Raw genomic sequence first — 23,312 nt, forward strand, 5'->3', positions numbered from 1 at the left:
ATACCAGAGGGACAGTCAAACTCATAGATCGAAAACAAACTGACAACGCCATGGCCAAAAATAAAAAGACAAACAGACAAATAATAGTACAGATGATGCAATATAGAAAACCAAAGACTAAGCAACACGAACCCCACCAAAGACTGGGGATGATCTCAGGTGCTCCGGAATGGTAAGCAGATCCTGCTCCACACACACACATATACACTCCAAAACGTTTAGGAATAAGGGGCCAAAAAGGGGCCAAAAATAAGTATTTTTCTTGTTTCCAGACAATAACTTGTGTTCAAGTGTATGGATCTCTCTGAAATTGTACTGCAAGGTACCATACCAGAAAGGGAAGGTTGGGATTGACTTTGGGGGTAATTGCATCAAAATCTTAGGAATTAGGGCCAAAAAGGGGCAAAAAAACAAGCATTTTTCTAGTTTCAGGACAATAACTTGTGTGTAAGTGTATGGATCTGTATGAAATTGTACTACAAGGTTCCATATCACAAAGGGAAAGCTGGGTTTAAGTTTGTGGGTAATTGTCTTAAACGTTTAGGAATTTTGGGCCAAAAAGATGAAAAAAACAAGCATTTTTCTTGTTTCCAGACAATAACTTGTGTTCAAGTGTATGGATCTCTCTGAAATTGTACTGCAAGGTAACATACCACAAAGGGAAGGCTGGGATTGAGTTTGGGGGTGATGAATCATAAGGGGGTTCAAAAAATTTGGGGGGGGGATTTTTTTTCTATTTTAAGACTTTTATGATGTATTTAAATTGGTAATAATGGTTGCAAACTCCATTGGAAATTTGAATTGAGATTATGACGATATCTTGAGGGAAAGAATTTTTTTTGGAAAAGGGGGGAGCGAGGTGAAAAAAAATTTAGGGGGGAGGGGGTAAAAAAGAAGTTGTGGGGGGGGGGGGGCAATTTTTTTTTTTCATTTCAGATTTAAGAAATTACAAAGAAAATTTCTTCAAATATTATTTCTTTTTGCAAAATACGCAACAGCAAAGTGTATTTCACAAAAGCAAAAAAAGGGGGGGATAATTTTTTTTTTTTTTTTTTGGGGGGGGGGGGGGGGGGTCAATTTCGCAACAGCATAGTGTATTGCACAAAAGCAAAAATTTGAATATACATTCAAATCATACAACCAATTCTGAGTTCTTTAACTACAGTTATTCGGTGTCATAAACCTATTATGTGTCAAATATTTAATTACAATCCAAATTCAGACCTGTATCAAGAGCGAATATTGTGTCCATTTTTGTCCCAACTGTTCAGGGTTGGACATCTGCGGTCGTATCCAGCTGCACTCAGCGAAGCATTTTATTCTTCCTGTGGAAATAATATTCCAGAATATTTCTTTCCATTTGGAACTAATATTATATAGGAACTTCTATTCCATGATAAACGGACGTACATATGGATGCACGAACCGCAAACACAGTGCCCATACTATCGTATACTGGACACAAAAATGATAAAATATTATCTGTCGTGAGTTTTTATATGAAAATTACGGAAGCGTATTGGCGCCACACATTTTTTATTTTTTATTTTTCTTCCTATCTTTGCGTTATAACGCAAATATCTTGATTTCAATTATTCATTAAGTTTTGTATTAATGTCCGTCTGTCATTCATTTCGGTTGTAATTTACTAGTAGATAAAAAAAGAAACATACATACAAGGCCAAATCATTATAATAAATATGCATAGGAATAATGGAATACTTGAAGTGCAATTATATATAAATTAAGACTGATTTGTGCATCAGAAAAGTATATAATTTAACAAGAAAATAGATATAGTATAGTATATAGTCATATTTAAATTGAAAGATCAAAAATAATGTCATACAATTGTGAAACTTCAAAGTCAAATAGACAAAATGATCTTTCTGCTTTAAAAGGAATTATTAATAAAGGAAACATTTTTTTTTTAATTTTGATGCAAGAAATCGTTTTTTTAAATCTCAGAATATGATAAAGATTCTTTGATAGAAAGTCATTGAATTTTCATTTCAATATAGTGAAGTATTTCTAAGATGCTTGGGTATCAATTTGAATGGAGAGAACATAATTTTATTAATAAAACATCCTCATTCTATACATTTATTGCCAAAGGGTAGCTTGTTTGAATCTAACCAACTTTACACAGTTCTCAAACGAGAGCTTACTTTGGAAGTATATTTATATTCGGTTATAGCTATATTAGCAGGGTTGATTTTTTTTCTTCGGTATAACCTCAATTTACTCAATTTTCTTTGTAATATATATACTAGTAGTAACATGGATATCGTTTTGGGGCCTTTATAGTTTGCTGTTTGGTGTGAGCCAATGCTCCGTGTTGAAGACCGTACTTTGGGATATGATGGTTTACTTTTACGAATAGTGACTTAGATGGAGAGTTTTCTTATTGGCACTCATACCACATCTTCTTATATCATTCTTCTCATTATTAGTCAATGATATGTTCTAATTATTCAAGCATTTTACTTTGCAATGACTACAAAGGTGATAAATTTTAATATATACAGCCTCCTCCATTAATAACTGCTGTTTCCTTTGAATCTTAAATAAGAATTAAGATAAAACAAATGTTTGCGTTATTACGCAAATGTTTGCGTTATTTTGCAAAGGTTTGCGTTATAACGCAAAGGTTTGCGTTATTTCGCAAAGGTTTGCGTTATAACGCAAAAGGTTTGCGTTATATCGCAAAGGTTTGCGTTATAACGCAAAGGTTTGCGTTATTTCGCAAATGTTTGCGTTTTACGCAAAAGCTTTGCATTATAACGCAAAGGTTTGTGTTATAACGCAAATGTTTGCGTTATAACGCAAAGATAGGAAGAAAAATTAAAAAAAAATGTGTGGCGCTAATACGCTTCCGTAGAAAATATCCTCCACGGCCTCATTTGATTTTAATCAGATTGTCACGGCCTTAAATAAATATCTTGCCACCAATGACGATAGAAAAGAAACATCAAACACTTTGATGTTTTATGAGTACACTTGATAAAATATGAAATAGCAACAAAATTAAACAAACAAGTCATTTGAATCTTAGAATACAATGGTTCAACATACAAATGCATTGAAAGTATTTTCAGCAATGCCATCTTTAATTTTGATCACTGCGGTTTAACTTCATTATTGACTAAGTCTACTTTACTGGTTGAATCGACGTTTTCAACGTTACTTGGGTATACATTGTTTGTGGCGACAGCTTCGTATGGTGGTGGTGGTTGGTTAAATCTTATATCTCCATCTGGTTGATCTGTTGCTCCATTGTAAGCTGGGGCTGCAGGATATATTGTTGGACTTCCTGAAAATAGGGGAAAAAAATCAATGTCGATAATTTCTGTAGTGCTAGCAAAAAGGTTAAGTTATAATTTAGAAGAAATATTTGATTTTATTTTGTTTCTCTATAAAGACTGACATAAAACAAAATTAATGACAGTTGAGATCGATAAACAAAATAATTCAAGTCTTCTTATGTTTTATGTTTATCAAAGTTGTTATCTTTCCAATTTCCCTTTTTTCAATCAACGTGGGCAATGGAGACAAGAGATACGGAATTGATTTAAGACAAAGACCATTTTCAAAGAACTTTCAATCTATACTAAAGTCAGCAGTGACACAGTTTCGTATGTATAAAGAGAAGTTTAATTTTTTGGCTTTTTTTTATCCTGCAAATCCACCATTTTCTACATAAGAAAATGCCTGTGCCAAGTCAGGAATATGACAGTTGTTATCCATTTGTTTAATGTGTTTGAGCTTTTGATTTTGTCATTTGATTAGGGACTTTCTGTTTTGAATTTTCCTCGGAGTTCGGTATTTTTGTTATTTTACTTTTTGACCGGAAAAATAGAATGATACCTCATTATATTTTCTTTTTTTATAACTCAAAATAAGTGTTTTCTAGATGGGATATTCTCTTGTTTTAGAAATTTGAAATATTTTCTCTCTCGAGCGGAGAAACGTCGTATCATATTCTATATGGCGATCCGTATGGTATTGATTTTTCATTGTGCAGGCTACGTTGGATCTCAGAAATCGTTGAATCTGAAAAATTTACAGACACCATAGACTAAAATCGGAAAATAAATGCATTTATTATTTGGGAAGTTCAAAAGGTTAACCTTAAAACATGTTACCTAAGAAACACCATAAAAGTTTATTGTTCGCAGTTTTGTGGCAAAACAGTGTATCAATTAACTTACACGTGCAAAAAGCAGTGGCGGATCCAGAACTTTTCATAAGGGGGGGGGGGGGAGGGGGGCGCTGACTGACCTAAGGGGGGGCCGCTCCAGTCATGCTTCAGTGATTCCCTATATAATCAACCAAATTTTTCCCACAAAAGAGGGGGCCCGGGCCACCCAGGCCCCCATGGATCCGCCTATGAAATTGGATTTGTACTGATAGATACTTTGATCTGGGAGAACTGGATTTATTTATTAGTTGTAAGCTTTGAACTATCTTTCAGTAACTGCGAGTACTCTCAGATCAGTTCTTAGTGTATTTTTTCTTTACGCTTTTTTGTATACGTTCATAAACATTGCGTTAGGGCCTGTCACAAGTCAGGAGCCTATAATTTATTGCTAGATGTTATTTGTTTTTATCGTTTAGATTGTTTCTCATTTTGTCATATCGGGGCCTTTTATATTCAACTATAAGCGGTATCGGTTTTGCCAATTGTTGAAGGCCGTACGGTGACTTATAGTTGATAACACGTACATCATTTGGACTCTGGTGGATGATTATTCTCATTCGCAGTCATACCATATCTTCTTATTTCATTTCTATATTTATATTTCTGTAAGGCAACGAAAATAAATGTTTAACGTCCCATCTCAAACCAAAAGAGATCGCAAACTTATATATACTGTAAAGCCAAATGGGCACTCCTTGGCAAAGAGAAATCATGAACATTAACACTACAAGCTTTGAAGTTTTCCTTTGTATAATGCAATACGATAACTAGTATTACTTGGCCAAATATCATGTACTATAAAGACTAGCAAATGTTCCTGAATCATTTATTGATTTTTTTTTTTGGAATTGTGAAATGAATACCTACCTATAGTTGACACACCAGTTGTTGGATAACTTGTTGCAATGACTGCCCTGCTCGTCCTCGTCCTCTCACATTTGTTGTTACAATACACAATACAAGAAATAAACAGACACATACCAAACAGGCCACCAAGTACTCCACCTACTATTATTGCCTCGTCCCTGAAAACAGAAATATACCAACCTGGCCGTCAATTACTCTACCTGCTATTAATCCCTTGTTCCTGAAAACAGAAATATACCAACCAGGCTTCCAGTTACTCAACCTGTTATCATACCCTTGTCCCTGAAAATAGAATAAACCAACCAGGCCGCCAATTATTCCACTTGCTATAAGTATACCCTTGTCAATGAAAACAGAAATATACCAACCAGGTCGCCAATTTCTCCACCTACTATTATACCCTTGTCCCTGAAAACAGAAATATACCAACCAGGCCGTCAAGTACTCCACCTGCTATTATACCCATGTCCCCCTGAAAACAGAAATATACCAACCAGGCCGTCAATTACTCCACATGCTGTTATGCCCTTGTCCCTAAAAAAAATATACCACCGAGGTTTGTACTACCTCAGGCAAAGTTGACTGTTGGATTTGGCTACCTTTTAAAGTATTTTTTTGGGTCATATATAGATCCTTAACTGAATTGGTTCTTATAATCGTTGGCTTTAAAATATTCGGCTTTGATCGATCTTGATGAAGGTAAATCCAGAAAAGCGCTTCTGATGCAAGACATTTATAAAGTGTTGTTTTAATTTTTTTTAACTCTAATTTGTATTTACTCCGAGTACAAAATTTGACTTGCACACACAGAAAAATCGGATACGGCAACATTGCCTGAAAACAAGTAATTTTATTCATATGATAAATTGGTATAACCATGGAAATTACGATGAATTACAGTATTCGTTAAAACCAGGGATTTAACGATTTCATTTAGTAAGTCGTCTTTTCTGCGATAGAGATTTAAAAAAAAAAAAAAAGAACACAAACGAAAGAAACGATTGATTTTACATAATTGAATAGGAAACATATATACATTCTCGAATGCAAATAAAATTGAGAATGGAAATGGAAAATGTATCAAAGAGACAACAACCCGACCAAAGAGCAGAAAACAGCCGAAGGCCACCAATGTATGTAAATACTTCAATCATAAGATGAGAACAAGGATAAAAGGGCGATTATAGATAAGAAATATCCCAATCCAGTTCAATTTATTACTTTTTGTGTATTGTTATGTAGATGTTGATTGTATTTCGGATTTATTTTAATTGACATTGTCAAAGTCGTCTATCTTTCTAGGGCAATCCCCATTGGTTTCAGACATTAACATAACTGATTAGCTTAATGTTTTATTTTTGTTTTTGTTTGAAAGAGAGTCGCCTTGAAAGGTAATAAACTATTTTCCCGCTTTTATGTACGTCAAGAAAAGTGTAATTCAATATATATGCTATGACTGCCAATGAGACAAGTATCCAACACAGTCCAAATGAAGCTGATTAATTATATGTAACCGTACGGCCTTCAACAATGAGCAAAACCCATACCGTATATTCAACTATAAAAGACGCCTCGGCATGATTAATTGTGAAACGATTCAAAATAGAAATTACGGCCAGATTTATGACAGAAAAAAATAAACGAAAAACAAATATGAAAGCCACCAATCAACGGCAACCACTGAATTACAGGCTCCTGATTTTGACTAGGTACATATAGAATGTGGGCGCTAAAGTGAGATGTGAATTATACCAAAGGGATAACCCAACTCATAAGTCGAAAACGAAATGACAATGCCATGTTAAAAAAAGACAACCAAAAGACAAACAACAGTAGGCAAAACACAACATAGAAAACCAAAGACTGAGCAACATGAACTCATCAAAAAGCTCAGGAACCTCCACCATAACCGGGGCAGTGGTGTAACAGCATAACGTAAGTCCAAACAAAAATCAGATGGAAATGGCGTACATTGTAACTCATCAGATGGAAATGGCGTACATTGTAACTCATCAGATGAAAATGGCGTACATTGTAACTCATCAGATGGAAATGGCGTACATTATAACTCATCATATGGAAATGGCGTACATTGTAACTCATCAGATGGAATGGCGTACATTATAACTCATCAGATGGAAATGGCGTACATTGTAACTCATCAGATTGAATGGCGTACTTTGTAATTCATCAGATGGAAATGGCGTACATTGTAACTCATCAGATGGAAATGGCGTACATTGTAACTCATCAGATGAAATGGCGTACATTGCAACTCATCAGATGGAAATAGCGTACATTGTTATTCATCAGATGATATGGCGTACATTGTAACTCATCAAATGGAAATTGCGTGCATTGTAACTCATCAGATGGAAATGGCGTACATTGTAACTCATCAGATCGGCACGTAGCACAAAAAATCTAAAGTACCGATCACGCAGTTACTGAAAACTTGTTTACAGCCAAAAACAACTAATTATGAATAAATCATATTCTCCCAGACTAAAGTATCAACCGGTACACACCAATCGGATTTAGTGAAAAATGTCACAAACAATCTGAAAAAAGCATGAATTTGTGAATTGCCAAAGTTTAAATACATGATATCGACAGGATGCAGGACTATACGTTTTCATAATGTTTTGCAATACATATAAAGTTATTTTTTTATTTTATCAAAAACAAAATCACTGTTTGTATCGTTAAAAACAATATTAAAAAATCTTAGTACGGTTTTAATTGACACCTTTAAAGGATTAGTCCTAGAAAGTAGAACTAACAAAGGGAACGAAAAATCGTCTCTTTTATCGTAAAGTGCTGTTATGGTTTCCCGTGTGAAAACTTATTTATCCAAATTTATAAAAGGACAACTATTACTGTTAATATTAGATTTGTTTTAAGTGAGTTCCCTTAGGTAAATTTCTTCAGTACATTTACGGAATTATTGATTATCTCGAGCAATACCATCATCAAGGTAACGGTAATTAATCTTTTGTATAAAGATAAAAAGACGTAAGAGTGTATGTGTCAATGAGAAAGACATCCAACGATATCTAGTTAGTTAACTGTAAAACAAAATGTATTAGAGGTCTACGTACGTGTTATTTGAAGAAGAATTATAATTGGCATAACTGTTGTACCGGTAAGAATCATAATTGTAATAGGATCGGTAAGAGCTATATCTGTAGTACGAATATCTGTAGGATCTATACGAGTAATAGGATCTGTAGGATCTATACGACTCGGAATAACCTACAACTAGAAAATGACAAAATAGCAACATTGAAATCACAAACCTGCAACAAGAAAATTACAAATTTACAATATTGAAATCACAAAATTACAAACAGAAAATTACAAAATTACAATGTTGAAAACACAAAACTATAACAAGAATATAACAAAATTACGACAACAAAATCTCATAACTACAAATATAGAAAATCACAAAATTACAACATTGAAATTAAAAAAAAAACTACAACATTGAAATCACAAAATTACAACTACAAAATTACAAAATTATGAAATTGTAACTACAAAATTACAAAGTTATCAAATTGAAACTACAAAACTTCAACTAGAAAATTTCAAAACCCTTAACTAGAAGATTGTGAAACTTACAACTAGAAAATCACAAAACTACAACTTGAAAATCACAAAATTATAACTATAAAGTTAAGAAAAAAAGAATGTGTCCATAATACACGGATGCCCCACTCACACTATCATTTTCTATGTTCAGTGGACCGTGAAATTGGGGGTAAAAACTCTAATTTGGCAATAAAATTAGAAAGATCATACCATAGGGAACATGTGTACTAAGTTTCAAATTGATTGGACTTCAACTTCATCAAAAACTACCTTGACCAAAAACTTTAACCTAAAGCGGGACAGACGGACGTAGGTGGGGCATAAAAACCACAAGGATCCAACGCCGTCAGGCAAAGTTGACCTAAGAGGGATTTGGCTAGTATTTTTGGTCCCTTTTAATCATATACCTATTCACGTGTTTCGGTACTCCTACATCATTGGCTATCAATTTTTTGGCTGCGAGCTTTCCTGGTGAAGGTTGATTCAGAAAAGCACTTTAGGCATATACAATAAGTAAAGTGGTGTTTTCATTATTACATTTTTAAATCTTAAAACCAAAACTTACTATAACTTTATGTTAAAAGTATTAGATACACCTTGATGGCGTAAGCCCGAATGGGTGTATCTAATTGACACCAAGATATTATTGTCAATGCAGAATGATAGTTATCATGGGAATGTTATTGAAAAGCATGATAAATGCAGGATATCCAAATTCATTTAGCAACATCTTGGTGTAAATGAGACTATTGTTGCTTAAAAAATAAAATGAAAGGTGAGTATACAATAAAAATCATATGTTCGGAGTTATTTTATTTTTGAAGCGTACCAGACAATCTATTTGGACACAGTCAATAAGAGTTTCAGGACTTTTTACGAGAAATTTGCAATCGTAAAGAATAAGATTTTATTCTAAAAGTGGTATTGTGATTCTTGAATGCGAAGCTTACGTAAAATTTCTTTGCTTGGACACTGAAGATGTATTTCCAAATGGGACATTTTAAGTGTTATCCGAATTGCCACTACTTAATTTACATCATACATATAATAAAGAGGAGGGAAATCCTTGTTTTTGATTGGCGCAATCGTATACTTTATATCTGGCGCAAATGACTCTTTGTATTTTAAAAAACTAGAGGCGCAAACGTAACATTGGCACTAATGAGTTGTGGCGCGAAAGACGATTTTTTTTTGGCGCGAAAGACGATTTTTTTTTTGGCGCAAACGGATTTCTCCCAACTTTATCAAATATAATCAGTCATTTTGTTTGTATATACATGTATACATAGTTTTTGATATACCATTAATTTTGTCATTATTTGGATTTGGTAATAAGTAAATAAAATTAATCTTTAACAAGGAAAATACCTTGAAATCAAAGTCGATAAAATGTGAAACCAAATACATACCTAAGAGATCGATGATGAATGACAGTAAACTTGATAACAGCGAAAACTGCTTCATCCTTATTGCAAATCAGATAACTAAATATATGCGTTGTATGTAAATATCCGTCAACGAACCCTTCATCGGAAATTGAATATAGGAAGGTTCATTTGTAATGTTTGTACACATTAAAATTGATGAACAATTACAAAATTGATTACCGATTATACTTTGTACTTGATAGAAAGTTACATGTTCAAACTTCCGTATTCGTACAAATGACCATTATGGGAGCACAAAATAAAAAATAAAAACAGGTTTACCGACACAAAAAACTATTTGATGTCACCTCATTTTGCCACGTTTCCCCATATCGCTTTTAAAACATCAAAATGATAATATATTCCCTCTTTAAAATGAATAAGTTTATATGATAAATACATTTTTATACCATGTCTCAAATGTCCGACACTAGGGAATGAGTTTACGGGTACATGCGGAGGATTTTTTGCTTCCGAAACTGGAAGGCTTGAGTAGAGAAGTTTCCCGTCAAACATCAGGACTTGATTGTGGTTATGGCTATGTTTTTCCCGTTCGAAAGTAGGGTGCTTAAGTGTACCTACTAATATAAAAATAAGAAGATGTTGTATGATCACCGTACGGCCTTCGACAATGAGTAAAAACCCATACCGCATAGTCAGCTATAAAAGGCCCCGAAATGACAAATATAAAAGAATTCAAACGAAAAAACTAATGACATGATTTATGTACAAAATAATGAACGAAAAACAAATATAATATACAGCAACACATGACAAACGACAACCACTGAATTACATGCTCCTGACTTGGGACAGGCACATACAGAATGTGGCGGGGTTAAACATGTTAGCGGGCGCCCAACCCTCCCCTAACCTGGGACAGTGGTGTAACAGTACAACATATGAACAAACTATAAAAACCAGTTGAAAAGGGCTTAACTCATCAGATCGATACAAAACACAAGTAACAAAAACACAGAGTAGACGTGGCAGGGTACTTATACATCCCCACAACAAAAAGACACTGAGTACAGATCTGAGAGTACTCGCAGTTAGTGACAGCTAGTTCAAAGCCAATAACAACTAATAAAAAATCATGCACACTAAAAATGTTTCCGTCTAACACTGGGGTACTTGAGTGTACATACAGAGGATTTTCCCGTCCGACTATTGGGCCTAAATACATGCTGAGGATTTCCCCCTCCGGCTTTGGAGAGGGAGGCGTTGGTTGTACCTGGTGATAATTTTCCATCCGATACTGGGGGACTTGAGTGTTCCTGCTGCGGATATCCAAGTCTGACTCCGACCCTGGTGGCTCGATTGTAACTTTTAAGAATTTTTCCGCCCGACACTGGGGGGGGGGGGGGGGGGGGGGGGGGGGCTTGAGTGTACCTGGTGAGGATTTTTCCGTCCGAAGGGGGGAGGGGGGGGGGGGGGGGGCGTTATGCTGAGGATTTGCCACCCAAGCATGGAAGGCTTGATTCTACCTGCTGAGGATTTTAAAAGTTTTATATTTTAAGAATATCGTGAATATTTACAGAGATGTTATAGTCTAAAGATAGCAAAATTCCAATTGTTCTTCTTTTATTGTTGAGTTTTATTTGCAAATAAGCAATTTTGCAGTAAACTATAGTTTTATTAAACTGAAATACTTTTTGTCTGCTTTTTAAAACTGTCTTTTATATATATAAATATATATATGATATTTGAAATAGCGATTTAGCCTTTTTGTGCTGATGCGGTGTAAATCAATCACCAATAAATAAATCACAAAAGGACACAATTTATATATTCTCACACATATGCGTTATTGGAAATATTGAGCGAATGTCAGTATAATAAAAATACTTAAAGGAAAGGCATTGTTCATATAGGCAAACATTGTGGGGAATTATTTAGTTGGTAATTGCCAGCGCTCTATTTTAGCGGGTCCGAACGTATTCAGCAGACATCAGCAAAACCAATGCTTAACCATCATGTCAAAGTTTTAAATTTATTATTGTCTATACAAGTTTCAAATGAATTTTACATGAAGTAATAAATATCTACCTTAAATAGCTAATTTTAAAATGGATCAAAAAAAAAAAAAAAGGAAGAAGAAATAAACGAATTAATTAAAAATCCAACAAGAACAAAAGTTTTTCGGTTGGAAATGGCACGTCGCATTTCATTGTGACAAGTAAAAAAAATAATAAGCCGTATTCGTGATCTCTAAATAATGATGAAATTGTAAATAGTACAAATCTGAGCAAATCCGCAGCAAATCGCGCACAAATGTTGTGTGACACTGATGTCCCATCTCGCACAAATGTCGTGTGACACTGAGGTTCCATCTCGCACAAATGTCGTGTGACACTGATGTCCCATCTCGCACAAATGTCGTGTGACACTGATTTTCCATCTCGCACAAATTATGTGTGACACTGATTTTCCATCTCGCACAAATTATGTGTGACACTGATGTTCCATCTCGCACAAATTATGTGTGACACTGATGTCCCATCTTTCACACTGATGTTCCATCTCTCATACTGATGTCCCATCTCGCACACTGATGTCCCATCTCTCACACAGACGTCCTATCTCACACACTGATGTCCCATCTCTCACACTGATGTCCCATCTCTCACACTGATGCCCATCTTTCACACTGATGTCTCATCCTTACCACTGATGTCCCATCTCCCACACTGATGTCCCATCTCTCACACTGATGTCCCATCTCTCACACTGATGTCCCATCTCTCACACTGATGTCCCATCTCTCACATGGATGTCCCATCTCTCACACTGACGTCCCATCTCGCACAATTGTCACGATTACTAAAGTTTGAAGAAAATAGATTCAGAAGAATTGACTTCCATTTTACCATTAAGATCACAGGCACTTGTTTCTATCCATGGGAAGGTCGACTCTCCATATATATATGGATAGTCGACCTTCCATTGGATAGAAAGAAGTGCCTGTGATTAAGATCCATTGTTTCAGTGGCTTTATATATGCGACTCTTCTTTAGCAAATAGACTTTGAATAGAAAAAATAACCTTGGAATATCGTATTGAATGATAAGTACATGCAGGTGCATAAAGAATCGAAAAGTGGAAGTCATCTTGTTGTTTTCATTCATATGTGTTTTGCATATCTACAAATACTTGAATGTGATTGGCCTATTAGCAGTTTTTTCCTTAGTTTACACTTCGATAGACCATGCTGCCGAAACTACTTTCGTAACTTTTGTAAACACTATTTCTGTTTTACTGTGACATATTCATGCATGATACCCATGAATTGTATTCTGGGGTTCTAAGAAAATTGAAACTGAAAGTAGCAAATAACAAATGTTTGGGTTGAGAATTATAAAGGCAAAACATGTTTACATGAGCCGCTGACTAACAAACTTAACCTAAAGGTCTTTCGGATTTTTATTCAGTTTGTGAGTTAATCGACCAGTTTACACATAAGTAACCTCTATATTATAGTAAAGTGTAGTATGGGGTTTTCATTTCTATATTCTTTAATTTTTAAGGTCTTTTTCCCTATTCTTTATTTTGCCTTTTCTCTATTCTTCAATTATCAAAATTCATTGTTATAAATTACTTTGCTCTTCATGGGCCCTTTAATTGGAATAAAAATATAATATTTTTTAACCGGATTTTTCTCTATTCTCTTTTGTTTTGCCAATTTATTCTCTACTCTGTAAATTCCCCCCCCCCCCCCCCCCCCCCCCCCCCCCTTTTTGCCCTCTTGTATTCAACGGAGTGGTCGATAATTGTCAATTTCCTGATGTGAGTGTATATATGAAGCAGGCACTGTCCTTTGGTATCCTTAGATATTCATAGGTCTTGAACTGTTTATCAATCTGACCTGGAATTGTCAGAATTTGAATATAATATTTGGGTTATACAAAAGACATCTATAGAGATCGCCAAGAGTCTAATTGCCATTTTTGGTATATAATCTATTAAGAACAAATACGAAAACTTCAGATGTTCTTAACTTTGCTGAGCACGTGAGCTCGAATTGCCAAAGTGTTTTTGGTTTCGAATTGAATTCATTTTACATATATCTTTGTCAGTTGCCTCTGATTTTTTTCTTATGCCACACTCACTTCATTACTGTAATACATGTTTAAAGACCAACAACAGAGTAGTTTTCTTGGTTGTGTTCTTTAAATCGAAATCATCACATCGACAATGCAAACAAATCAACAAAACAATACATAAAAAACTAAAGACCGAGCAACACGAACCTCACCAAAAAAATTGCAGGTGATATCGGGTGAACCGGAAGGGTAATTATATTCTGCTCCACTAGTGGCACCCGCCATGTTGTTCATGGTTAGAAGAAAATTCGACGAAACCATATCATTTTGTCAAATAATATTTTTGTCTCGTTTTGTTATTTTGTATTGTTGTGTTACTATCTAATTCTTGTCCAATATCCGGAGTTACGCTGTTGAGAAGGATCATGCAAACATCATGTACCAAGCAACATAGAAAACAAATATCAATAATTTATAGTATAGCATTATATGCATTAAGTTTTAAGGTGGATGTGGGGTCTTAATTAAAATCCATAGAATGTTTTAATATTTTGGTAAAATGTAGTTTTTATCATGCTTTTTTCCAAAATATAATAAAAAGTATGAGTCACCGGACTTTTATTATTCAGGCTACAGGTTGTGCAAAATTGTCAGATTTTGTATAGATTATGCATGGAAAATCAAATTTTGTGTGATAAAAAGAAAACTACACCATAGAATTTTAAGATAAAATGTGAAAAGATAGCTCTTATAACATGCTTTCAGATAAGAAAAAGAAAAAAATGGGGTCACCGGACTTGTTTTCCTGCTACATATTAAAATAGGTAAATTCACAACACTTTCTATTATAAAATTACTTTATCTGAGTTATCTCCCCATCTATCTGAGTTATCTCCCCTTATGTGGCAAAGTTGAAAAAAAAATGAGTCAAACAAAATTTTTGTGTTTTTTAGAAAATATGATAAAACACATAATTTCCTATATTAACATGAAAAGTCTTACACATGAATTACATACTACTCTAAAAATTTGCACATTTCATTAAAGATCTAGACCAATTGTTATCTGCTACTTCAAAATCCAAGATGGAGGGAGACACCCCAGCCACATTAATTGAACGTTTATTGACAATGTATATATAATAATAAAGTTCAGAATAAGTATGGCAAAAAAATTATCTTGAACCATTCATTCTTTCTTTTGGTATTATTGTTTACCAAGCTAGCGTCAAATCGACATTATCCCTTTTTGTTGGATTTAAATTGTTTACAGCAGTGTCTGGTTTTGACTTGCTTTAAATTTCTTTTGTTTCGTCTGTTTGTGGTGTTGACTCGCATAATTCGAGTTCACTGCCTCTTTCATTCAAAACAAAACCATCAGATGATGTGACAGCATGATTTGTTGTATCATTTAGTTTACTGTGGTCCTTTTCGTCAGAAGCTGCTGCTTCTGGAAAAGAGGTATCACCTGTTTCATTCTGGAATTCTCCTTTAGAAGCGTTGGTCTCGTGATCTAATGTATTACGTTTTTCATTATGGGATTCTCCGTCAGCAGCGGTGGTCGCGTCATCTGATGTATCACGTGTTTCATTATGGGATTCTCCGTCAGCAGCGGTGGTCATCTGATCTGATGTAGCAAGTAATTCATTATGGGATTCTCCGTCAGCAGCGGTGGTCACCTGATCTGATGTAGCAAGTGTTTTATTGTGTACATCACTTTGCGAAGCGTTGACGTTGTATCTTATCGCACTGTTTGTGTTTTCATCTTTAAAATAATTAAACATTATGACATAAAAAAAACCTGTAATATTGTAATGAATGCATTAGGTCATTAGGAATAGTTTTATGTAGATTTGAGCATTATCCTGAATAACATAGATGAATTTTCTCTACTCGGATGTTAAGGTCGATATTACAAACGTACAATAAATGACTTCTTTTTAAATGGATGGGTCGAGTATATCAATGGTCTCGTGATAGTGTGCTCGCCTCAAGTGCAGGAGGTCTTGGGTTCGCTCCCCGGTCGTGTCAAACCAAAGACATTAAAATTGATGTTTGTTGCTTCTCCGCTAAGGTCGTGGCATAAATGACTAAGAGCGACGACTGGTCGGTTCGGTTACTGCCACAAGATATAAACCGGTTTGAGCTAATACACCCAAAGTGCTTGATTTTGGTTTATGTCCGCTTCCTGGTTGTTTGTTTTTGTTGATGGTCTGAGATAAAGAAAATTAGCCCGAAAAACTTATATTTTTAAAAATTCGTTGATAATTAAGAAACTAAGATTTTTTTAAACTGCAGTCATATGTATGTCCCAAATTATCACCTGGTTTGAAATAAAAAATATTATATAAATAGCTGTGTAGTCGTGTCTTCAGATAAAATAACTGAACAAGAATGATTTTGTTAGAAAAATGGAAACAAAATGTGTTGTTCCTGACTGGCTAGTAGGTTTTTATATTTGATATGATACAACATTAAAATAGTTTTACTATCGTGTTCGTCGCCTGACCGGAAGGAATAGAACCAACATATGAAAAATTAACTTTTTTCCTGTAGATTTCCCCGTGAGAAGTGTGCCTTTTGTTTATGTCCTTCGGTCCAATAAAAAAATATTTACTTGCTGTTACGATTAGCCTGTTGCACATAAATATAAGTAGATAAAGAATTATCTATATCAACGAGATACCCCCCCCCCCCCTAAAAAAATCAACACAGGAAATATACCTGTAAAGTCAACGTGTAATCCATTCCCTATTCTTGTTAATGAATTTTATATTTTAGGTGTCCGGATTGTCTCGGATTTTTATCGTTATAATTTATTTTTCTTTTGGTCGCGGTTTTATTTATTATATCAGCTTTTAAACTGTCTTGTTTGCACTTATTTGTGTAAAACATGTTATGGATACTAACCTGTTGTAGCTGCATTGGTTTCGGAGATTGACCGTTTTGGACGTAGTGTCGCCTTCTTTCTTCGACGGCAACAGACACATACAATAAGAACAATAAAAAGAACAGCACCAACCAGTCCGCCAATAAGTCCACCTGTTACTTCGACGTTCAACTTGTCTCTGAACATAAATAGGAATATTAAGTATGAATAAAAGGAGGTGTGTGATACAGGCAAAAAAAACAAAAAAAAAAAAAAAAAACAGAACCCACACGAAAAACATTTAGGTACAGCCTTAGTATAAAATGAAATCAAAATATCAAATAAAAACGAGTAGTTAAGTTTACAGTAATAAATAAATGAACCAATGAAATACAAAATAAAGAAAACCAAGTCTTAAGTAGTTAACAACAATGATAGATAAACATTTTTGTTATGCATATGAAAAAAAGAATATACTAGACTAAGAGAAAAGTCAACTGTGAATCCCTAATATAAACGAAAATGGAACTGTTACAGTTCTGTCAACCTATTTGTCTCATTTATCGTTCGGTTAGCACCAGTTGTGGAATCTTTGCTTTAAACAAATTCAACTGTTAAAGTAATAGCCCGACATGCGTATTCTACATGGAACTCGTACCCTTGTATAGAGCTTTATAATGAAAATAATAAGATGTGGTATGATAGCACATGAGACAGTTCTCCATCAGAGACCAAAATGATGTAGATATTACCAACTATATGTCATCGTACGGCCTTCAACAATGAGCAAAACCTATACTGTATAGCAAGCAACAAAAGGCCCCGAAATTCTCGCTTATTGCCTTCCATTGGAAAGAGTAATTGGTGGTATTGTACATGTACAAAATAGTATAATCTTACCTTGCTGTAAGAGAGTTGCTACCACTGTATGAATTGTAGTAGTAATTGTAGTAGTTTGAGTAGTATCTATGCCGGTAATATAAATAGTTACGATATCGTACGTAGTTTTGATAGGAAAGATAGTAAGCTCTGTTATAGTAGTAGTCTCCGAGGGTATCAACATGGTCTACAATAAAATATGTAAATAAGAATGATCAAATTTCTTAAAGGGTTTTAATCACTAAACCAATAACCCTCTTAATTCATCACAGGAGGTGTCGTTATGGACGAATGCTTTAAACAGCTTACCAAGTGAACATTCGCCAGTTTATACCTAAGTAGCATTTTGAGTTGCATGGAGATACTGAAAACAAGAAAACCCTACAACTAAAAATAAAATGCCAAAAGGATAGAAAGAGAGTTTTTCAGTAACAAGTCTCAAAAAACGGAAGCCTCATAGTTCTTAACCATTAAAAGTGGTTGCATTGAAAAAGTGCCAATGTATAAAATTTTGATGATATTGTAATAAAGCAATTTCATATCGAAGTGACCATTGATTTTTCCGTTTAGCATATACTGTATTAATTGGCTTCCGAACCCGCATTTTGACATTTTCGGTAAAAAGAGAATTTTAATTTCCATCTCATTGTATGTGTTTTTTCATAAACCATTGACTGAACGGCTCTGAACCTTTTAGATGACAGTCAAATTCATACCTCAATCTCAAGTGGCTCCAACATATAACAGTATTGTAGTATCTACAATGGATGTATAAATAGTTACGAGCTTTTACGTAGTTTTGATAGGAACGATAGTAAGTATAAAAAGAAGATGTGGTATGATTGCCAATGAGACAACTCTCTACAATAGACCAAATGACACAGAAATTAACAACTATAGGTCACCGTACGGCCTTCAACAATGAGCAAAGCCTAAACCGCATAGTCAGCTATAAAAGGCCCCGAAATGACAAATGTAAAACAATTCAAACGAGAAAACTAACAGCATAATTTATGTACAAAATAATGAACGAAAAACAAATATGTAACACAGCAAAAAACGACAACCACTGAATTACAGGTTCCTCACTTGGGACAGGCACATACAGAATGTCGCAGGGTTAAACTATTTTGAAGGCGCCAACCCTCCCCTAACCTGGGACAGTGGTGTAACAGTACAACATGAGAACAAACTATAAAAATCAGTTGAAAAAAGGCTTCACTCATCAGATGGATACAATTAGAAATACATCTAACAAAAACACAAAGTGGACGTGGAAGGGTACTTTACATCCCAACAACAAAAAGGCATTTAGTACAGATCTGAGAGTACTCGCAGTTATAGACAGCTAGTTCAAAGCCAATAACAACTAATAATAAAATCATGCATCTAAGACTAAATTATCAATCAGTACACATCCAACATCTAATGGATTTAGTGTAAAGACGTCATAAACAGTCAGAGAAAAACATGACATTGTGCAATGCCAAGATACAGGTATCGACAGATTGTAGAGCCATGAATGTGCATATGTATATAACAATAATATTTAGTTTGATTTTAATTTACTGATAACAAAATCAATATTAATACCAATAAAAATAATATTCAAAGTTCTAATAACAGTGTTGAATTGGTAACCTTTTCGAATAAGTTTATTTAAAGGATCAATAAGTTTACCCGGATCGTTTCTAAATTTCCGGGTTCGGAAAACAACATCTCCGTAAAAATGAGGATGTGCTATCCCGTTTCTGAAATAAGTTTTCTACAGGTACAACCAAACTTCAAAACCAAATCTTTATATATATGGAAGAATTTAGTAAAGGTTTTAAGTAATTTTTGATAACGAAATCCCTGACTTGATAATTTAAAAGTAATACATAGATTACGTTCATTAAAATCCAAAACGTCACAACAGACACGAGCATAGCGAACGAGTTGTGATATATAAACACCGTAAGATGGTGCCAAAGTAACATCACCATCCAAAAAAGGAAAATTAACAGTAGGGACCGAAAAATCGTCCCTTTTGTCATAAACTTTAGTGTAGAGTTTCCCATGTAGAACTGAAATGTCTAAATCTAGGAAAGGACAGTTATTAACGTTATATTTGATTTATTTAAAGTTAGTTCCTTTGGGTAAATTTCGGCAGTATATTTAGAAAATTCTTGATTATTTAACGAAAAAATATCATCAACATAACGGTAAGTGTTGTTGAATTTATCAATTAAATGCAATTTAGACGGGTCTTTACTGAGTTTGGTCATAAACTGTGATTCATAACAGTACAAGAACAAGTCTGCTATTAAAGGGGCGCAATTGGTGCCCATAGGAATACCTACAACCTGTCGATAAATTTTATTGCCGAAACGTACATAAATATTATCAAGGAGAAAATTAACAGCTTCAATTATCTCATCACACCTCCAGTAGGTATATCTAGCATATTTACCTTTCGCATTATAGAAGAAGGCTTTAAATGAGTTGCAGGAAATATATTTGCATTCAGATTTACCAAACGACCATTTAATTAAATAGGAAAACTTTTGTTTGATAAGATTGTGTGGAAGTGTAGTGTAAAGAGTTAAAAAGTAAAAACTGTCAACAGAATCAAAAGGACCATCAAAAGCACGTAATTTATCTAAAACATCCAAATAATTTTTAACTCTCTCAAAAATAGTTAATTCCACTATTTTCATATATTTTATTACAAAAGTTAATGATAAGTTCTTTGATAGTAGTTAAGGAACTAGTTAAAAGCACTGAAATATTAGTTGAAGAAGGCCGAGATGAAACGATATTTTACTGGTAAGGTTTGTTATAGTAGTGTAGACCCACCTATAAGTTTTGGTGCAAACAAAGGCAAGGAATTTTAGGTGTTTAGTGAAAAAATGTAAAATGCAACAATTTTTACGGGTCATTTTAGCACACTTGATAGAAGTAAGTCGCCGTTGTAAGGTCGTAGTTTTCCAACATTGAATATCCGGAGATATCACGCGGATATCCGGAGATATCACGCGGAATGTTATGATGTGAAATATAATTTTAAACAATGTTGTGTTCATTTATACATGTATGCTTCAGATTGAAAGCTGCTGGGATCCTCGAAATACAAGCTCCAACAACAATTCCAACAATAAGAAATATCAACCCAAGATTCAAGATTAGTATAACACATCATCAATTGAAAGCCACACACTTGGTTTAACATGTACTTAGTTAAATAATCAGATTAGATATCAAAATCATTTAAGCGAACTTATAGTTGTGTCATCATTTGAACAACAATAATTAAATAAGACTTGACAAAACATGTCTTTTTGTGTATCATTAATTAGAGTATTCAGTCAAATTACATAAGTTAACTGGTTGCAATCAGTTATTGTACAGAAGTTTTTCTTGTTTAAAAGTTTTGAAATGTTATATCTTCATTGTTTTCTTAAACATAACGAATGGATGGTAGCTAAACCAAGATTGTTTCACTAATCAAGTAAATCACTGTTCAAGTTATATAATATAAAAGGAACTATTAGTTTACAGTAGGATTCACATTATAAATTTTATACATTTGCGCACTTTCAAATTGCAAAAAAAAAAACATTTTACATATCCCATCTTATCACAATAATAGAAATAACATATGCCGAAACATACATACCTAAAAGAGATATAATAACTAACACAAGTCTGGATAAAAATGTGAACAAAAACATGTTGAGTATATCTACGATGGTCAGCAGAGTAAATATGGCTTTCCGCAAATACGATGACTTAAAAATGTTGAACATCGGAAATCATCACGAAAAGAGGAAGTGAGTATGTTATAAATTGTTGTAATAATTGTTTATAATAACTTGATTTTAATTTAGATTGAGCTTTCGTCTTATTTGATGTGTTTGAAAATCATTTGTTTCCAAATAATTTAGTTGAACATTTTCGTTTGTTAATTTATTATTATGACAAAGGAAGCATTTACAATATTGATACACTCCAACAAAAACGACCGCTCATCTGTATTATTATATAGACATTAGACATTATTTTATTTACCATCAGGCAAGATACAAAAACATCGTAATACAATAATTAATTATTATAAAACATGCAAGTTTTTAGTGAAAATACACAACTTTTTTTTTGTAATTTTCACCTGATTTTTAACGTGAGATTTTCTCAAAATTGTAATTCCGCCATAATGTCTATCATTAGCCTTTGTGATAGATCTACATATAGGGTAGAAGTTAAAAGGGTCCACCTTTTTATATTGGCATTGTAATCAACATGGTTTTCTACGAGGAAAGCTAGATCATATTTTGAATTTGAGGCAATGAAGGTTTGGTCCTGGGTTTTATCAATGTCCCCAGAAATATATAGTTTCTTATTCTATAAAATATCTGTATTTGTTGTATTCGGCTGGAATGACATTGCTAGTTATATAGAAATTCCTACTGATATTACAAATGTAACAAATGCATTTATAATTGTGAATCTTGAGCAATATTGGATTAATAACAACAGTTCGTGTTCATGTTAAGGTAAATATTTGTATAAAAAATTAAAATGTTATTTTTGATATTGAAAAACAATATTCATCCAGAGTTTTGTTCACATTGATAATAACATTGTAACAATCTCTGAATGTACGGAATTTTTGTTTTATTCGATTCATAAAAGTCCTGTTGGATCAATAGTTATGGTTCGTGTTCATGTTAAAGTAATATTTGCATAAAAAAATAATTGTGATTTTTGATATTGAAAAACGATACTCATCCAGAGTTTTGTTCACATTGATAATAACATTGTAACAATTTCTGAATTTACGGAATTTTCGTTTTATTCGATTCATAAAAGTCCTGTTGCAGTGGAAACTATTTAGAATTAAATGGTATTTATTAGTTATAAGGTATTTCATAATTAATGGTCTCCATCAATCCGTTCATCATTATTTCAATTAAATTTTATGCAAAATCAATGAAATTTTATTTTTTGTCCCACTTTCGACGATTGTCTCAGAATGCAACACATAGGAATGTGATACAGTCAATTATTACAAGTAAAAGAACAAGTTTTATACATATATATATATATAAATAAGTCTAAATTGAAAAAAACGTTCAAACCTATGATTGCGTTGGATAAAAACCGCGATTTCTATACGTGTGTATGCAAAACAAATTTCTTGTTAGAGGGGTCTACATAAATACAGCACAAACAACATTTTCCAAAAGACCAAAATAGTGAAAAAGTATATTTTAACAAAACGCATTTGACTAACAGGTCGAACAACAAATGTTCTTAAACCCTGCTGACTGCCATTGGCGATTGCCAAATAAACGGATCACCGATGTAATAAATGGATCTTAATTTTAAATTGAATACTAAACAGAAAACAATAAACTTGCGGAAAAGATGATATACCGCAAACAAAAG

At 33.7% G+C, this 23,312-nt stretch overlaps 1 protein-coding gene across 3 annotated transcripts; it reads right to left on the minus strand.

The window, feature by feature from the left end:
• Positions 1-2,977: 2,977 nt before the first annotated feature.
• Positions 2,978-21,659, minus strand: LOC127722861 (uncharacterized). Of its 3 annotated transcripts, XM_052229350.1 has the most exons (6): positions 21,541-21,659; positions 17,904-18,069; positions 17,045-17,202; positions 8,170-8,329; positions 5,069-5,226; positions 2,978-3,313 (listed from the first exon to the last, which is right to left on the minus strand). In XM_052229350.1, exons 1-6 carry the CDS (start codon positions 21,593-21,595, stop codon positions 3,120-3,122), a joined length of 891 nt encoding a protein of 296 aa, XP_052085310.1. In that variant the 5' UTR covers positions 21,596-21,659; the 3' UTR covers positions 2,978-3,119. The 3 variants fall into 3 exon arrangements, with proteins under 3 accessions (XP_052085310.1, XP_052085312.1, XP_052085311.1); XM_052229352.1 differs by lacking the exons at positions 17,045-17,202; positions 17,904-18,069; positions 21,541-21,659 and adding an exon at positions 10,075-10,235; XM_052229351.1 differs by lacking the exons at positions 2,978-3,313; positions 5,069-5,226; positions 8,170-8,329 and adding an exon at positions 14,737-15,899.
• Positions 21,660-23,312: the final 1,653 nt, after the last annotated feature.

This window comes from Mytilus californianus, unplaced genomic scaffold, assembly GCF_021869535.1.
Source record: "Mytilus californianus isolate M0D057914Y unplaced genomic scaffold, xbMytCali1.0.p SCAF_1, whole genome shotgun sequence".
Classification (NCBI taxonomy): domain Eukaryota; kingdom Metazoa; phylum Mollusca; class Bivalvia; order Mytilida; family Mytilidae; genus Mytilus; species Mytilus californianus.

Bases quoted from the DNA above. Each gene is read 5' to 3' on its own strand.
- LOC127722861 (XM_052229350.1), bottom strand. From the start codon at position 21,595: ATGTTTTTGTTCACATTTTTATCCAGACTTGTGTTAGTTATTATATCT. The intron at 17,203-17,903 runs GTAAGATTATAC...ATTTATGTTCAG, and splicing joins AGCAACTCTCTTACAGCAAG to AGACAAGTTGAACGTCGAAG. The intron at 3,314-5,068 runs GTAGGTATTCAT...CCCTATTTTCAG, and splicing joins AACTGGTGTGTCAACTATAG to GAAGTCCAACAATATATCCT.